Below are 18,515 nucleotides of genomic sequence, written 5' to 3'. Positions count from 1 at the left end.
AAATCCTTTACTAACAAATTTGTAAAATGGACATAATTCCTACCTACTTCACTCAATTATTCAATCTCTTTGTCCTTCTCCCTTTCAACCTCTCCTTTTTCCCTCACTATGTCTTCTTCACCCTTAGTCCACTACCTATCTTATTTTTCATTCCTTTATGCTAATAGATTATCTCAGATGAATTACATATATGTAGCACAAATATTTTATGAAAAAGTCTTCCTGGTACTTATAAGCCCAGGGAACATTCCAATAAGACTTACTTTCTATCTCTTGGTGCACAAACTATCCCACTTTCAGTCACCATATGTCCTCCTATGATGCATTCTCCAGTCAGGTAACTGATTCCCTTCTAGCTACTCTATATATAGTGTTTACACTTGGTTCCTCTTTTTCTGAATTTTTCCTCATCAGCTTTCCTGGATTACAGAACATATGCATGCTAATAGTTTGGTTTACTGTAAATCTGAAACTTGCAAACACCATCTTTTACTTCTCAAAGAATTTGTCAACCTATTGATATGATTGATATGGCCCATGATATGGATAATCTAATATTAAATTCAGTTGGCAATTTTTCCCAAGCAATAAGACATGAAATTGTTGTAGAAGAAGACATATGTCGTTTATATCATCATTATATATTGCTAAATTTTTACCATGAATATTTATACCTCAGAAATTTGCAAATGATATAAAAACAGGACTTGATTTATTTTTGCTGAATATCTAACCTTGAGAAAGTAATGGAGAAAATGTTAATAAGGCTGATTAAACTATTTTTTTTTTGGGGGGGGGAGGATGTGACATGGTCAGAGTCACACAGCTAGTAAGTGTCTGAGCCCATAGTTGAACTCAGATCCTTCTGACTCTAGTGTTAGTATTCTATCTATTGTGTCACTCCTGCAGATTGAAGTTTAAAGTGTTTTGTGCATTTATTTTTTCCTGACAGAGCTGACTGTTAAACAGTGATCAGTACACTCCTGTGTAGAGGTGATAGCAAGTGGTATCTAGAACTGGAATTAGGGGATTCCTATAATGAAATCCTAAATCTTATACTCACTAGGAAAATATTTTATATAACTTAAAGCACTATGCAAAACTGAATCTGTGTCCAAGTCTGAGGACTTGGATTCAAATCAAATTGAACCAGTCTTTTCAATGTCTTTCTATCTCAGTTTCCTCCATTATAAAAAAGATCTCTTTATATTATTATTATATTTATATTAAATGAATATATAATTATAATTATGAATAATTATAAAAATGGATCAGTTGACCACTCAACTTTTTTCCAATTATAAATCTATGATTTTATTATCACTATTTTACTTAATAACTTGCAAGTTTCTATTTTAAGGGAATCTTTATGTACCAAACCATATGCAATGTGAAAGCAGAAAGGAATGTAGGTAAAGACCACTGCCATGTTCCATCTCCCTCCAGTTTCCAGATACTAAAAGTTTGGTTCCTCAACCAGTGTGACAAATTCTGTATTTGGAACTAATTTCCATAATTCAGATATCTTGGATTCTAATCAATAAACAGGCAGGTAGTGCAGCAGGAAGAACACTGGACTTGAAATCAGGAAGACCTGAATTTGAATCCAGGCTTTGGGCACTCACTTAGCCTCTGTCTGCCTTGGTTTCCTTATCTGTAAAAGGGGAATAATAATAGCACCTCTCCACGGCTGTTGTAAGGATCAAATGAGATAATATACATGGTACTTTGCAAATATTAAAGCATTTTATAAATTTCAGCTATTATTAAGTATACATATAATATGTATGCATAAATTTATGTGTTCATATATATACAGGGGTTTATGTTTTTATATGAAACATATATTGCTTATGATAATATATGTTAATGTGTATATGTATAGATGCAGTGCATTATTACCCTACATAACTGTATGCATGTCTACACATGTATATACTTGTAAAGTATAAGTGCATAAGCACTTATAATTCTCTCATATATATGTATGTATGAGCAGCACTAGGCTTAAAGTTAGGAAATCTCATCTTTATGAATTCAAATTTGGCCTCAGACACTGTATGACCTTGGGGAAGTCACTTAACAGGTCTAAGTTTTCTCATTCATAAACTAGAGAAAGAAAGGGCAAATCACTCTAGTACATCTACCAGGAAAACTCTACAAGTGTTCACAAAGAGTCGGAAATGATTGAAAATGACTGAAAAAAAACAACAACAATGTGTATGTGTGTTTAAAACATATATTAGAAATATACACACAAGTTCCCTTCTCTCCTTCAGCCCCATGCTAGCTCTACTGCTGATGTTCCTCTACCTCTCCTGAACCTTTTTTCCCTTCAGCTCCTATACCCTGTCTCACATTTGCTATATCCTCTCAAATCTGCTGCACCAACTGTCCCTCATCCTACCACAGGACTTATTAACTTATATAACAACAACAATAACAGCAACAACAATGATAATCCTGGCTTGGCCACTTATTGGTTCTGTGATCTAGGACTAGTCATTTTGACTAGTCTGACCATTGTTTTCTTCAATTGAAAAATAAAAATAATAATCTTCATGCCATGTAGGTCAGAGAATTGTGAGGAAAGCACTTTATCAATAGTAATATGTTATAGAAAGGTGAAGCTCTATCATTATTAGGCGGTGAGGAAGAAAACCAGAAAAAGCAGAACATTATGGGTATACGATTCTATCATAAATCCACCCCTCCCGATTCCCTAAGCCTCATCCATTCCCCACCACAGACTGGCATTTGCAGGGTCTTCACTCCTGCTAAACACTCACCGAGTTCTTCCTCTGAATGAAGAGTGAGGTCGACCAAAGACTTGAGCTCAGTGCTCTGCAGCAGGTAACTCTTCAGCTGGGTCATCATCATTCGGATTTCTTGGAGCATTTCTGTGCTGGAGCTCTGTTTTGCCATCATCTCCAAACTGTACACTTTATAATCCTGGACCAGGTTGCCAAAGTATGTGTCCTTGTCCTGGGCCAGCTCCACCACTTTCTTTTGTAGCTTACGGTTGCTGGAAAGGAAGGCATTGAAAACATTGGAGAAGCTGACAAAAGACAGTCGGTGTTTGGCCTTGCCCAGGATCACAGAGGACTTCTTCTTTACACTGGGGTTGCTGTACTGGTCCGGGTCATCCTCTGTGCTGCTGGTTGAGTAGGAGTCCTGGTCTGGGGTGAGGGTGGGTGTCCCCAGGCTGTCAGCCAGTGAAGCTATGGAGCCTGTGAACTCTGAGGAACCCAAGGATTGGGGGATGCTTTTGGCTTCCCCCTGAATCACTGAGTGGGTAGTAGGGCCTTCTTGGGCAGGGGAGCTGGTTATAGAAAGACTTGGGATGGGTTGCCCAGGTGGCTGTTCCCCTATGAGTTCAGGATTCTCCAGTTGGCTGGGGAGGTAGGAAGCAAGCTGCCGAGAAATCCGCTTCTTCCTTGGTGGTGGAATGGGAGGTTGTTTAGTTTTTTTGGGTTGCTCAGGGCCATTCCCTATACTACCTACTTGGGCAGGTTCCTCCACCTGTACGACCTGTTCCATAGCTCTTCTGGGAACAGCTGGTGCTTTTTGGGTTGGAGGGCTTTTGGAGAAGGTCCTGGGATTACCCTGCTGTTCCTCTTGCCCTCTCACTCCTTCAGCCCCATCAGTCTTCACCATGCTGTTGTCTTCTGATGAAATCCTCTCTGAGAGCCTCCTTCTGGGGGGGATAGCTGGCCGGGTGCCCTTTTTGGATGCCAGGAGCTGTGGGGATGAGTTGGACACCACAGTCTCCTTTTTATGGTCTTCACCAATATGTCTTAGGTTTACAGGACGGGGCGGGACCTTTGCATAGGGAGTCAAGGGCTGCTGGCCAGACTTTCCAGGAAGTTCTGCAGGAGGTGCAGAGGATATACAAATTGGAAGGCAGGGTGAAGGAACTGGTGAAAGAGAAGATTCCCTAAGAGAGAGGGGGGCATGGGCAGCAGCAGCAGAGACAGTGGGAGCAAGAGCAGAGAGGGGAGCATCAGTAGCAGAAGAAGAGACAGGGGGAGCAGGAGGAGAGAGGGGAGCAGCAGCAGAGACAGAGGGAGCAGAAGGAGAGAGGGGAGTAGCAGCAGAGACAGGGAGAGCAGAAGGAGAGAGGGGAGTAATTACAGCAGAGACAGTAGTGGAAGGAGGAGCAGTTACAACAGAGACAGGGGGAGCTTCAGGAGAGAGGGGGATGGCAGCAGCAGCAGAGACAGTGAGGGGAAGAGGAGAAGGGGGGACAGCAGCAGCAGCAGCAGCAGCAGCAGGTACAGTGGGGGCAGGAGAGAGGGGAACAGCAGCAGCAGCAGAGACAGTGGAGGGAGGTGGAAAAGGGGGGACAACAGCAGCAGCGGAGACAGTGAGGGCAGGAGAGGGGGGCCAACAGCAGCAGCAGCAGGTGCAGAAGAAAGAGGAGGAGGAGGAAGAGGAGGAGGGGGTGGCCGCCTTCTAGGAACTCTTGTAGAAGCAGACGAGCTAACAACAGGGGGATCCAAACTGGTCTGACTGTTCTGAAGCAGGGGTTCATCTGAAGATAGTGAACTGCTACAGTCCTCTATAAAAATAGGATTCACAAACCACAATCTGTCATTTCCTATCGACAACTCAATTTCACACGAGCAGTTTGCGTAACACGAGGGGGATCTGAGGCTGGTGGCAAGGGGTGTGGCCAGAGCGGAGTCCTTCGGGAGCAGACCCGGGGTATCTTTCCTTTTCCGAGGATTTAGAGACGAGTCCCAGAAACCTGTGTGAGGAGCGGGAAATGAGGAGAGATGTCATAAGTTCCTGCTCCCGATTTGCTGAAGTGTTGAGGAGGCAGTGAGGATGGGGCGGAAGAGGACAGTAGGAAGAATTTATTTCACTTCCCCCCCTTTTTTCATTGCTTTTCTTTCAAGTTTTCACAGCATTTCCTGATTCTTAGGGGTAATCGGAAGCATTTCACAATACCCACAAACAGGCCTTTGATTGGAGTTGTGGTATACTGAGATGGGGAGCCAATGATAAAAAATCCTGATTTTTTACTTACTAGCATTGTGACTTTGGAGAAACCACTTACCAAAATAAAATGAGGGTATTAGATTGGCTGATCTTTAAAGTTTCTTTGCAAATGGTGAGAAAATTATAATTCTAATAGTCTAACTTTAAATGTTCTTTATCCTAAAGTCCCTTCCTCTTTTACCATACTATGTTGGACGTTGTATATTCATCCAAAAAGTATGACTACAATTTTTTATTTTGCAAAATATACTTTAAAAAACCCAAAACAACAATCTACAATCGATTTCTATTAATGAAAACTGTTACTTGCAAATGGGGATTGAACTTCTGGTTATGTCTGCATAGGAGAGATTTATATATTTCTAGGTTGTAAAGAATAAATAGAAAGGAGAGGGGGAAACAAAAAATATGGGAGACAGACAGAAAGAATAAAATGATCAATGAAGCAACTTTCCAATGAGAGGAGATGGGATTAAGAGCATCATCAGAGGGATTAGTTTTGGAAAGAGATTCTTTGAACCTGGAACAAAGGAAGAATGAATATGTCACAATGAAAGATTTTGTAGTGCGGATTTGGGGAGATGATGGAGCTCATAATGAACTTCTACATGAGGATCATGGGCTGAATCAAATGCTAATTCTGAGACAATCAGAAATCTATGTGACTAACTCTAAGTGGAGCTGCCTAGCCACTATTTAGAATAAATTAAATGAGCCAATAATAGAATGTCAACACTGGGTAGCACCTCACAGATCATTTTCCAGGGGAAAAAATTAAATTCCTTATCAGGGAAGGGGCTTGTCCAAGCACTGTAAGTGGATGGACTGGGATTAAAATCCAGATTTCCTGTCTAGAATTATTTCTACTATAGGGATTATTTTGCTTATAGACAAGGAGATCATAACATTAAACTAAAAACTGCTGAAACTTACTTTTTAATTCAGCCCTTAACCTGAGTTTTTTATTTCATCCAAGTTCAATGTCAAAATCTCAAACTGTAAGAAACTTTAGGAAAATGTCATGCTATCTCCCAGTCTTTAAATCAACCCTCAATCATTCTGGACAGAAAGACAAGAGATTGGTATTCCAACCTGAAAGTAAATTGGGAAGGCATCTAACCTAATTTCATTATATGGAGAGCAAATGTGAGATGACTTATTCCAATTCACATAGATAGTAATTAGCAGAGTCTGGGACTTAAATATTTCAATGTCAAGCCTTTGTCTCTTATCACTCTTCTATGTTGCTTCAATAATCTCAACAACCTTGCTTCTATATCCTAATCTGTTATCAAACTCATCCAAATATTTAATCAATTCTATTCTATAAACATGTAAATACTTCCTAAATATTGTACCTAACATTGTGTTAGGTTCTAGGGGAATATGAGTTTGCATATGACTTGATGGAACTAATTCAGGGGAAAGACTTATATACAGATATCTATAATATATAATAATTACATGATAAATATATTAGAGAGGGATAAGCCAAAATATTTTTTAGAGTATATTTTTATTAAAGTACTTTTTTTCTGAAAATTTTTTTTCTCTTGGCAAGAAACTAGGATAAGAATTATTTACAACCCTGAATGCATAGAGAGCATTTTCTTTCAGAGCATTTACTCTGTTTGCAAGGAGCAGCTAGTTGGTACAGTAGATAGAGCACCAGCCCCTAAGTCAGGAGGATCTGAGTTCAAACCTGACCTCAAACAATTAACATTTCCTAGCTGTTTGATCCTGGGCAAGTTACTTAATGCCAATTGCCTCAAAAAAAAAAAAAAAAAAGATTCTCAGAGCATTTACTATATATTTCAGTTTTATTCTTGACAGCTTTGTGTGGTAAAGAATAATTAAATATAATATCCTTACTTTGTGTGCAAAGGCCAAGAAAAACAGTAAAAAGAAGTTTTTATTATAAAATTTATATTATATTATAAAAAATTATATTGGAACTAGAGTTTTAATTTTGTGTTTTGGCTGGGCCACTTAGTAGTCACATGATATAGGGCAACCCATTTCACCTTGGTGGGCCTCAGTTTCCAAATCAGTAATTGGGAATAATTCCCACAGTACCTATCTCACAGTGTTGTTATAAGTCTACAATGTACTAACGTGTGCAAAATGCTCTGTAAACATAAATTACTGAATATCAGTTATTATTGATAACAATATTAACAATATAACATGAGATAATGACAATTGCTCAGTTACATAGTCAATGACAGAATCTAAATTTGAAACTTTGACTCTGAATGCTTCCTCCACTAGACTAATATTACTTATAATAATGTTCCTGGAAATTGCAAAGATAATGATAACTATCTAGGGAGATCAGTGCAGTGGTAGAGCTGAGAGATCCTTAAATGGTCCTGGGCAGAGAATTATTGATTAAATAACTTATTGACACAGATCCTATGGCCTTTTTGTAGAGTTAGGGACAACAGACCCCACTTTTGTTATTTTTAAGCTTCAAAAAAAAATGGGGGGAGGGAATTGTAGGGTGTTCTCTACATTATTTCTTTCTTTCTTTTTTTTTTTTATTATGGCTTTTTATTTACAAGATATATGCATGGGTAATTTTTCAGATTGACAATTGCAAAACCTTTTGTTCCAACTTTTCTCCTCCTTCCTCCCACCCTTTCCCCAAGATAGCAGGTTGACCAATACATGTTAAATATATTAAAGTATAAGTTAAATACAAAATAAGTTTGTCCAAACAGTTATTTTGCTGTACAAAAAGAATCGGACTTTGAAATAGTGTACAATTAGCCTGTGAAGGAAATAAAAAATTCAGGTGGACAAAAATAGAGAGATTGGGAATTCTATATAGTGGTTCATAGTCATCTCCCAGAGTTCTTTTCCTGGGTATAGTTGGTTCAGTTCATTACTGCTCTATTGGAACTGATTTGGTTCATCTCTCTCTACATTATTTCTTAAGGAAAATTCCTTCAAGCTAAGCAACTTTTGTTATTTCTAAGCTTCAAAAAAGCTTAGCAACTTCATGCATTATCCTTCTTAGGAAACCAATTTAAAATATCACATACAAAGAGTTAGGATTTATTCAACTCAAAAAAGTGACTCCCCATAGTAGAAATTTAAGCACTGGTAGGGGAAATATTTTTGGTAAAGGAGGCCTTCCTGAAACTATCTATATAGAATTACAGAGGTGGAAGGGATCTTAGAAGTCATTTAATTCAATCCATGCCTGATCCTGAAATCCCTATATAACATTCTCCAACAAAATGTTTACTTTGACACTAATTTGAAAACTTCAAACAATGGGGAACAAACAATGGGGAACTTATTACTTCCCCAAGGCATCCAATTCCATTTTCAGACTGTTCTAATTATTAGACAGTATATTGAGTTCAAATATGCCTCCTAGTTTTCTTTTTCACATAACACTTTTGTTTAAAAAAATAAACCACCACCACCACCAACAACAACAAAAACCCAGTTTTTTTCCAAGATAAACATCAGTTGCCAAAATTAGAACAGGGCAACCAGGCTTAGACTCAGAGTGCTGACATCAGATGTATATCCTTGTCTTATAATCCTCTGTCAGCTCTTACCTTGGGTATGACTCAACATCCTTATCCAGTTCCAAACTAGTAGTATTTTTCAGTACCAACCTTTAGTCTTATCCCCTACTGGTCCATACACCAGACTCTTGGGGGAAGAAGTCATGCCATTCTCTCTTCTGGAAAAACACCCATGTATAGACTTTACATCACACTAACCATCAATTGTTTTTGCCCCAGATGGAAGAATTTCTCTTGCCATCCTTTGATTGTTACAGTTTATAGTTCCTTAACCATCCTGATCACCCACCATTAGCTATACACCAGACTTGTAAATGTCTTTCTTTTCTAAAATGTGGTACCCAAGAGGAAGCTAGGTGGCTTAATGGCTAAGAGCACTGATCCTGGAGTCAGAAAGACCCAAGTTGAAATTCAGCCTCAAGAACTCACTCATTGTCAATTGCCTCCCAAAAGTAAATAATTAGATACAATATTCTAGAATTAGATACAATATTCTACTTTTGGTCTGACCAAAAATGATAATCATATTTATTTTATACATTGTCCCTTTATATTGAGTTTGAGACTGCAATTGTTTTGTCTCATTGCTTCCTCATATTCATTAGACTAAGATCTGGAAGGCATTTTAAGGACTATCTTGTCCCATTTCCTCATTTTAAAGATAAAGAGATTCAATGTCTCGCCAGTAGTCATATAACCCAGTAACTGAGGCAGAATATGAACTCACATCTTTTTAATTCCAAAACCAACACTCTATCCACTGTACCTGAGATGTCAAAAGAGACTGCAAATAGTTCTTTAAAAAAAACCTGAGTGGAGCAAGAACCAGACTAAAATGTAATCCAGAAATGTTTAACAGAACAAAATACATTACAGCATAGATGATGTCAATTTGTGTAGGGAGCGAGGGTTAAGTCAATGTGCAGCAATTACAGGGATCTATTTCTTTTTGAATTTGATACCATTGTATTTTACCACCTGCAAAACAGAATACCCCTAAAGTCTTGGTATAGGTTTAAGCTATTAAAGCTAAAAATGCATTATGATTTTGTAGTGTTTTGTATTGCGCTTATTTAGTTGTTTCAGTCCTGACTCCTGTGACACCATTTGGGATTTTCTTGACAAAGATCCTGGAGTGGTTTGCCATTTCCTTCTCTAGTTCATTTTACAAATGAGGAAATTTGAGATAAATAGAGTTAAGTGACTTAACTCTACAGCTAATATAGCTAGTAAAAATATCTGAGGCTGAATTTGACTCCAGGCTGGGCACTCTATCAGCTGTATCACTTAGCTGTCCAAGTATTGAATTTGCAATCCACTAAAATCCCCATGTCATCTTCTTCACAAGTACCTTTCTAACCATATTTCCTATATCCTGTACCTACATGTGTGTGTACATTTATCCCTAATGAATTACATCTTGGTGGTTTCTATATTTCCGCCTATTAGAAGTTTCTGACATCATCATTCTGCCATTTTCTGTTTTTAAGTGACCTACAAATTTGAAGAAACCATATACCTGGAACATAGTAGGCACTTAATAAATGTTTATTGATTGATTGATCTTTGCTTTCAGCTAAATCAAGAGTAAATATGATGAATGAAACATGGATAAGGACTGAGTCCCATACAACCACAATGCTTTATGTAAGGACCTAAATAAAGGAGTCAGCTTCCTAATGTTGGAGAATAGGAACTAGATGGACTTAGCTGAAATTCAGAGAATCTTCTGGAAGAACTAAAAAGGATATTAGAACAAAGCTGTATGTCTTCCCATCTCATCCTCAAGAGCAATAACTTATCAGTGAGGTCAAAGGGAACAGTGGCCCTCAAATTCTTCACTGGCAAAAAGTTAATGCTATTTATCAAATGAATACTAGTCTTGACTTTTAGCATGCTACCTCATTTTTCATCTCTCCTAATTAAGGAAAAGAAATATTATACTTTTGATTCCAATTTTTAATGGTAGTTGTTTGCAGTTTCTATTTTTTGGAAATAGGGATCTCTACAGTGAACAAGTTTATTGCTTCCTCTTTATTTCCCATCAGCTGTACCTCTTGGTTTTCACTTTGGGAAATCCTGCTTCCCTCAGGATAAAATTATCACCGGAAATATCATCATGGATATTGCTTCAATTTTGACACTCAAAAATTCTTCATTAACCACAGTTGTCCCTCCTATCTTATCAAGGGTGAAGGGCAAAGCAAAACACTCCCACAGCCTCTTTAATGGAGGTCTCAGAGTTTTAGATCAGCTGCTCTGTTCAGTTTCATGAACTATGTCTCTGCTCCACATTCTCTCTGTTGATTATTTCCCCCCCACTCCAGTTTTTCAGTTTCATTTTGTCTTTCTTCATTAGATTGTAAGCTTCTTAAAGGCAGGAACTGTCTTTCTTCTCATTTTTAACATCACCACCACCCTCATTATGATAGATCATCATCATCACCAACATTTATATAGTTATTTACTATGTTCCCCATTGCCTAGGCAGTTAGGTGGCCCAGTGGATGGAACATTGATCTTAGACACAGCAAAAGCTGAGTTCTAATCTTAGCTCTGCTAATTCTTAACTATATGACCCTGTCCAAGTCACTTAACTTCCATCTAACTCAGTTTCTTCCTCTGTAAAAGACTATCCCTAGATCAGACTTTTCGTGAGGATAAAGTAAGATAATTTTGGCAAAATACTATATAAATATTATCTATTATTATTATTGAATTAATATAAACTCTTGACCCTGGCATTCAAGACCTTCTATGATATTTATTTTCTTCCATCATGTTCTCCTTCATGTATTATAGTAAAAATAAAGTACTAATAATACCCTGTTTTAATCTTGTCATCTCTCATTTACCTTTGTTCATATCTGGATGAATCCCATCTACTTCCTATTTCTGTCTTCTCAAGTCCCCATTCTGCTGTCACTTTCTCCATAAAATCTTCCCTGATGCCTCCAATTAAGTGTTGCTTCCTTCCTCAGGTTTTTTAAGGTTCTGTTGCCTGTATGTATTTACATACAAGTTTTATCTTCCTATTAGACTGTAAGCTACTTCAGAGAAGAGTATCACATCTGTTTTTGAAGTTCTGAACTTAAAAAGGCCTTTGCATATAATAGTTATTTAATATATATGAAATAGAATTGAACATAGAAGAGGGAATTAATTTGCTCTTTGTTGTTCCAGTAAGAAACTTATCTTTTGCTAAAAGATAAAAGTTTTGGAGAGATTTATATTGGCATAATAAGAGGAAGCCTTTTATAACTGAAGTTTTGGCTACTTCAGTAGATAGTGAGTGCACTATCACTGTAAGCATTCAAGTAGAAATTAATGTGGCTGTAGAATTTAAAAATACAAGGGACTTTAGTGATCATCTACTCCAACCCACCTGTTTGACATGAAAAAAATCAAGCAATTAAGTCACCTGCCCAAGATTTTAAAAATAACACCAGCTAGAATGGCATAATAGACAGAATGCTGGATTTGAAGTCAAGAAGATGAGTTCAAATCCTACCTCTCAGAATCTCAGTTTCCTTATTTGTAAAATGAAGGTGATAACAATAGCATCTGCATTCTAGGCTAGTTGTAAGGATCAAATAAGCTAGGGAGGGGAAGAAGGATGTTGCACATAAGATTTGGGTTCTGGGTAAGCTAGATGGTTTCCGAGGTGTTTTGTAATCCCCAAATTCTATGGAAACTAAAATACATATGGGAAGAGCACAGAAAAGCAGGTAGATTAGTAGGTTCCAGTAAAATTATAATGACTTACAAAAAAATTACAAAGCCCTTAATGTTTACATATAATGGGCTTATTTCTTGAAGTGTGGGAACTACTGAAAAAGAAATAATTTGTACTTACTATAACTTCCCATTCTCAAAATTAAGTTTTTAGTCAATGTTAAGAGCAGTGTCTACACAGGTGGAATAAATGCTCTAATTCCCTTTACTCAAGTGGTACTTAATTGCCTCATCTGTAAAGTGAGATAGTTGCATTAAATGATCTTGACAATTCCTCCAAACCCTGAAATTTGATGCTCCATAAACGTTAGACCTTCCAGATTTAACATCCTGTTGTTCTGATTATAGTAGATTCTTTTGTACTGGAGGGGGCATCAGACACAAGACTAACATTATACTTGGCTAAAATAGTTGACAGTAAATTGAAGAGCTCTGCAAAGATATCTCTGGTCAAAAAATTCTCTTCTTCCTTCAAAATTAATTTCTTTTTAAATTCCCACAAATTTATTTTTTTAAATCATGAAGATCTCAACTAAAAGGCACTTGTTTTCTGTGAAATTCTTATTCACTAAACCTAAATTTGAATTAGTTTTGTCAACTTAATCCCAAAGCAGGGCAGTGAAGGATGAGACACAGGGGGAGGAAAAGTCTGATGAAAAAAAACAAAGAGTTTTGGCTAGGTCGGCAGCGCAGTGTAGAAAATACTGAAAATGAGACAGTGAAGGAGAAAGGGAAATAAAAATATTCATGGGCAAACTATTTCTTCAAAATTTGCTATAGGCCATTGCTGTGACTGCATTTTGCTCAATGACCCTGGGTATGAGGTAGTTAGGTAGTACAATGGACAGAATGTCATGTCTTGAGGAAGGAAGATTTGAGTTCAAATTTTGCCTCAGATGTTTACTAGTTGTGTGAAGCTGGGCAAGTCACTTAACTGTCCCAGTTTTCTCATTTGTAAAATAAACTGGAGAAGGAAATGGCAAACTACACCGGTATCTTTGTCAAGAAAAGCCCAAATGGGGTCAGAAAGAGCAGGACACAACTAAACAACAATAATAGCATGACCTTGGGCAAGTAACTTCACTGCTTAGCTTCCTAATTTTGTAAAATAGTAATGATAATATATCATGCTGAAGTGGAAAAAGTACAGAAACCTGAATTCAAATTCTGACTTTGCCACTTACTAGATCTGTGACTTATAGCAAGGCATTTAAGTTGTTTTCACCTCTCAGTTCCCTTATTTGTAAAGTGAGAATAATAATTATTCCAACTCAGAATTTTTCCCCCCTGAGGCAATTAAGATTAAGTGACTTGCCCAGGGTCACACAGCTAGGAAGTGTTAAGTGTCTAAGACTAGATTTCAACTCAGGTCCTCCTGACTTCAGGGCTGGTGTTCTATCCACTGCATCAACTAGCTGCCCCCCAGTGAGAATAATAATAATTGCATTAGTTACATCACAGGATTTTTGTAGGAATAATGTGCTTTATAAATATTAAAGTACCATTAGATTATGAATTCTTCTTGTAGCTATGTTACTTAGAAATAATTTTTTAAGGAACACCTTTTCCATAGTTATTCAGAAAGATCTTTGCAAAGACCATCCATTTGGAAGCAGGAAGAAAATTTAGTGGGAAGGGGGATTGGAGTATGTGTGTATCTGAGAACAATAAACATGAACAAAGATATTGGGGAGCCATATGACCCTAAGGGCTAGTTCTTGATGGTTACTAGCACAATGTCACAGGTAATCTTGCTCCTGAAGAAATCATTGATTGGTCAGCCACTAGTTGATATCTTTTCCATGGCAGCTGGGTCATTTAGCATTGCAAATAACATGCTAGAGAACTGCGGAGGCAGTTTGAGTGTGTGACATTTCAGAAAAAAGGGGAAGTTAGTGGTTTTCCTTAGTGGCTTTGATGGGTGGCAAGTGGGCAGAGGAGAATCAGAAAAACAATTTATGTTATATGAGACACCGACAAATACTTGAGCATGGTGCTCAGAGGCTACACAATAATTTTAATCCTTATCATGTCTGTCCTCTTGGAAGTTCTCATTAATTGCCTCTGCTCTTGTCTCATTCCAAATGTGGAAACAGTCATTTTAAAGGCTCTACCAGGTCATAGGAATCACCCTTTTGTGGATATCTGAAGGCAGCATCATGAGCTCAGATAATGGGATTACATGAGCCAAAAAGAAGCATAACTTCAAGAGGCATTTTATCAGCTCACTTTAGAATGTTCAAAAAGTAGAATAAATGGTCCAAGTAAGTAGATAATTGCTACTTATTTGTCATCATCTACTGTAGAGGATGGAGAAATAAAAATGTTCTATGAAGAAATAAAATGCTTTTCCAAACCAAATCAACATATACTATCATAACTGATGACTTTGTTGTGTAGGTGGATAAAGAGGGAAGATAGCAAAGAAAAAAAAGTTGGTAAATAAATTTCATGGTTAAGTAATGAAAGGCATCAAAGTTACATAAATTATTCAGAAATTTTGCCACAGTGGATAGAATACTAAACCTAGAATTAGGAAGATTTGTCTTCCTGAGTTAAAATCTGGCTTCAGACACTTATAAGCTGTATGACCCTGGGAAAGTCACTTAACCCTCTTTGCCTCAGTTTTCTCATCTATCAAATGAGCTAAAAAAAAAAAAAATGACAAACCACGCTAGTATCTTTGCCGAGAAAACCCCAAGGGGTCACAAAGAGGACTGAACTGACTAAACAACAAACCAAAACACCTATGTTTTGAAATGTTTTCTTCAAGAAGATCATCAAAAAATGATTGATATGTTGAGGACTTAACATCACAAAAAATGAAATTGACTATCTTATAACATTTATAAAATGAAAGCAAAATAATTTATTGATTAGAGAAAAAGTGAAAATTAATATCAAATTAGAGGGAAATGTAAAGATGAAGATGAAAACAACAAGAACACTTAGAACGGCTATGTTTAATCTACTAAAATTATGTGAAAAGTGAAATTGGATAAAAGTAAAGACACAAAAGTAAAGACACTGATTTTGTTACCAACAGTCCTTAGACATTTGAATGATATAAAATAGCTTTTATAATGAAGTGGTCAAAAAGTTGGGAAGTTAGTTTAACCAATAAATTATTGATGTCCTGCCAATCAGAGTAATATGACAGCCTAGGGCAATTTAGATTAATTGTAAATCTTTACAAAGGAAAAATATAACATATTATTGTCTCAGGTTGATAGGAGAACCACAAATAGATGTAAAATGTAATCAACTTGTCAGAATTTCTATAGAAACGTAGACTTCTCATTGCTGACGATGGAATCACTATATCTGGATGTTAACATCTTCATAGTACCCAATAAACAAGGAGAGAGGGGAAAATGATATTTAAAAACCTGAAATTAAAGAGAAAAAAAGCAACTGAATTTGACCAAGAAGAAATTAGTGATAGATACAAAATACAAGGAAATATTATAGAAAGAACATGGGATTTGGAGTCAGAGAATCTATGTTCAACTCTTACATCTGTTAATTTACTACTAAAGTGATTGACCTTGAGCAATTTACCTGGGCTTCTTTTCTTCCTTTGTAAAATGAGAAATTTGAACTAAATATCTCCATGGTGTCTTCCAACTCTAAATCCTATGATCAAATATTTTAAATTTCCTGTCACTGTGTTTATTTGTGCACAGTGTCTCCACCCAGTAAAATATAAACTCCTTGAGATAGGAACTATTTTGTATGTGTCTTTGTATTGTCAGAACCTAGCATAGTGCCTTATATAAATAGGAAATGCTCTCCTTGTAGGCCAGTTTCAATTAAACTGAATTAAAAGCACTCAGAGAGTGATTGTGAAGATACCACAAAGAGAGGAAAATTCCAGAACAATACAAAATGTCATGCATTGTATTGTTTATTTAAAAAGGCAACAAAAAAGACATCAATAGTTACAAAGTCAAATACCTTGTTTTTCACTTCTATAAAATCATTATGATAATTTCTATCCATGCATTGAGGATATTTCTGATCAAGATGCTAGAGGGGCTCAGCTCAACTTTTAAAATTGAATCTCTATAGCAGCTCACTCCTTCACAATCACTCAATTGAATGAGTTAAAAAAAAAACTACAAATTAATCATAAAAATTTAGTATAATAAAATGCAGAATCTTTTATGCAAATATGAAGATCATATCAGATATATCATGTTGCAGTAGATCTGCAAATGTTTAACAACCAAAAAATTGTATGCAAGATACAATTTTAAGTTTAATTCTTCAGTACTTTCTCCATCATTTTCTTACATCTTAAATCAACAAAACTATATAATTCATGCTCTGATATGATTTGCCAATTTCTAGGGGTAAATTGCTCACATGGAAAATTGAACAATTAGCTCTTCAAGAGCTTCATTTCTTTCCCTCAGCAAAGGATTTGAGAGTCTCATTCTCCCTTTCAGAAAGCAAGATAGAGAGATAAAGGCTAGAAAATGGTATATTTATATGCATTTAGAACTTAATGAATGATCAGATTAAGAGAACAGTCATGGCTTTTTTCAACAATGAAGTGATTCAGGCCAATTTCAAAAGACTTGTGATAGAGAAAACTATCTGCATCCAAAGAGAGGTCTATGGGGACTAAATGTGGATCACAACATAGGATTTTCACCATTTGTTGTTGTTGTTTGCTTGCTTTTTTCTTTCTTTCTCATTTTTTTTCTTTTTGATCTGATTTCTCTTGCACAACAAGATAAATGTGGAAATGTGTTTAGAAGAATTATATATGTTTAACCTATATTGGATTACTTGCTATCTAAGGGAGGGATGTAGGAGGAAGGAAGGGAGAAAAAATTGGAGCAGAAAATTTTACAAGGGTGAATGTTGAAAACTATCTATGTCTATGTTTTGAAAATAAAAAGCTATTATTTTTTAAAATGTAGAAAAAACCCAACCATTAGGTATCCACAAGGCTCTGTACTGGGTAATGGGAAGAAATATAGGACAGATTCAGTTCTCAAGGAGCTTTCAATCCAATTGGGAGTGGTATAGAGCTAAATGAACATGTAGCTATGGTATCAGGGAGAATGAGAAAAAGGTTGATCTAAGGTTTTACTGAGACATTTAAGGAAGGAATGATTAAATCACTTCTAGTTGAGGATAGATAGGTAGGTCAGGAAAAAGCTTCAAAGAACATTAGGGAGGGACTTTGACATAGATGAGGAGGCACAGGAAAATATATTTGAGGTGTAGTACTATGATGAAAAAACAATCTAGGAAAAGCTTTTTCTCAGAGCTCTGACCTCAGAAAACCACGTTTCCAGAATAGGACCTCAGATACTTGACAATTCTGTGTATAAGCAAGACAATTCAATTTCCCAAGATATGAGCACTGGGTTTCACTTGAAACCAGATTTTAAGGAAGTGAATGTTGACACGGCAGAATTTTAAGAACTGTCAACTTTCTCAACACCTACCCCAGAAATGACATCCTTGTCATGAGATACAGCTGGGAGCTTGTCATCCCTGCTGTGCAGTCCCAGGATATAAGAAGTATCTGGTTCCAAAATGGAATGTAGTTTTCTCAGGGGTGATCAGAATTTTTTAAATTCAAGTTCAGTTGTGACATTTTTTTTTTCTCCCTGAGGCTTATAATTTCTCCTCAGGCTCTAGACAAGGTAAACATACCTGAATTTTATGTTTGTGACTGGCTAGTCTTTAGTAAAATACCTCAATCTAAGTTCAATGGGGTTTACAAAAAAATGAAATAACAACCACTTACAATTCTATAGGACTTCAAGGTTTACAAAATTTTCTCCTCATAATAACCCTGTGAGGCAGATGGTAAAAGAACTATTACCCTCATTTTATAAATAAGAAGTGACAGCCAGAATCTGAACCAGGTAGCCTAATTCCAGTGCCTTTAAAGCATATTGCCTTAGGAAGAAGTGAGAGGCAACATAACAGAGGGGGGGGCGGGGGAAATGACCTCTAGCATTTTTATAACTCTAAACCTAAGATCCTGTGACTACTCAAACTTTCCCAAGTGTGTAATGGGGAAAGGAAGGAGAAATAGGATTGCTTTAAAATATGCACCCTCTTTTAAGGAGTCACTTTTCCAAGGAATATGCTTTCTTGACACTATGGTTCTAGTTCATAATTGTGCACTACTCTTTGGAACGGAGGCAGCTAGGTGGTACAGTGGATAAAGTGTTGAGTCAGGAAGCCTTAAGTAAAAATCTG

The 18,515-nt window shown here is 36.7% G+C and overlaps 1 protein-coding gene across 1 annotated transcript in view; it reads right to left on the bottom strand.

The window, feature by feature from the left end:
* Positions 1–18,515, bottom strand: part of RIN3 (Ras and Rab interactor 3) — a 156,018-nt gene that overhangs the window by 35,703 nt on the left and 101,800 nt on the right. Inside the window, 2 exon segments of the mRNA XM_051977350.1 lie at positions 2,790–4,382; positions 4,385–4,750. Coding sequence (XP_051833310.1) covers positions 2,790–4,382; positions 4,385–4,750 — 1,959 coding nt within the window.

Source organism: Antechinus flavipes, chromosome 2 (assembly GCF_016432865.1).
Source record: "Antechinus flavipes isolate AdamAnt ecotype Samford, QLD, Australia chromosome 2, AdamAnt_v2, whole genome shotgun sequence".
Classification (NCBI taxonomy): domain Eukaryota; kingdom Metazoa; phylum Chordata; class Mammalia; order Dasyuromorphia; family Dasyuridae; genus Antechinus; species Antechinus flavipes.
Note: the sequence above shows the minus strand (reverse complement) of the source record. Positions and strands in the feature narration are given on the sequence as shown.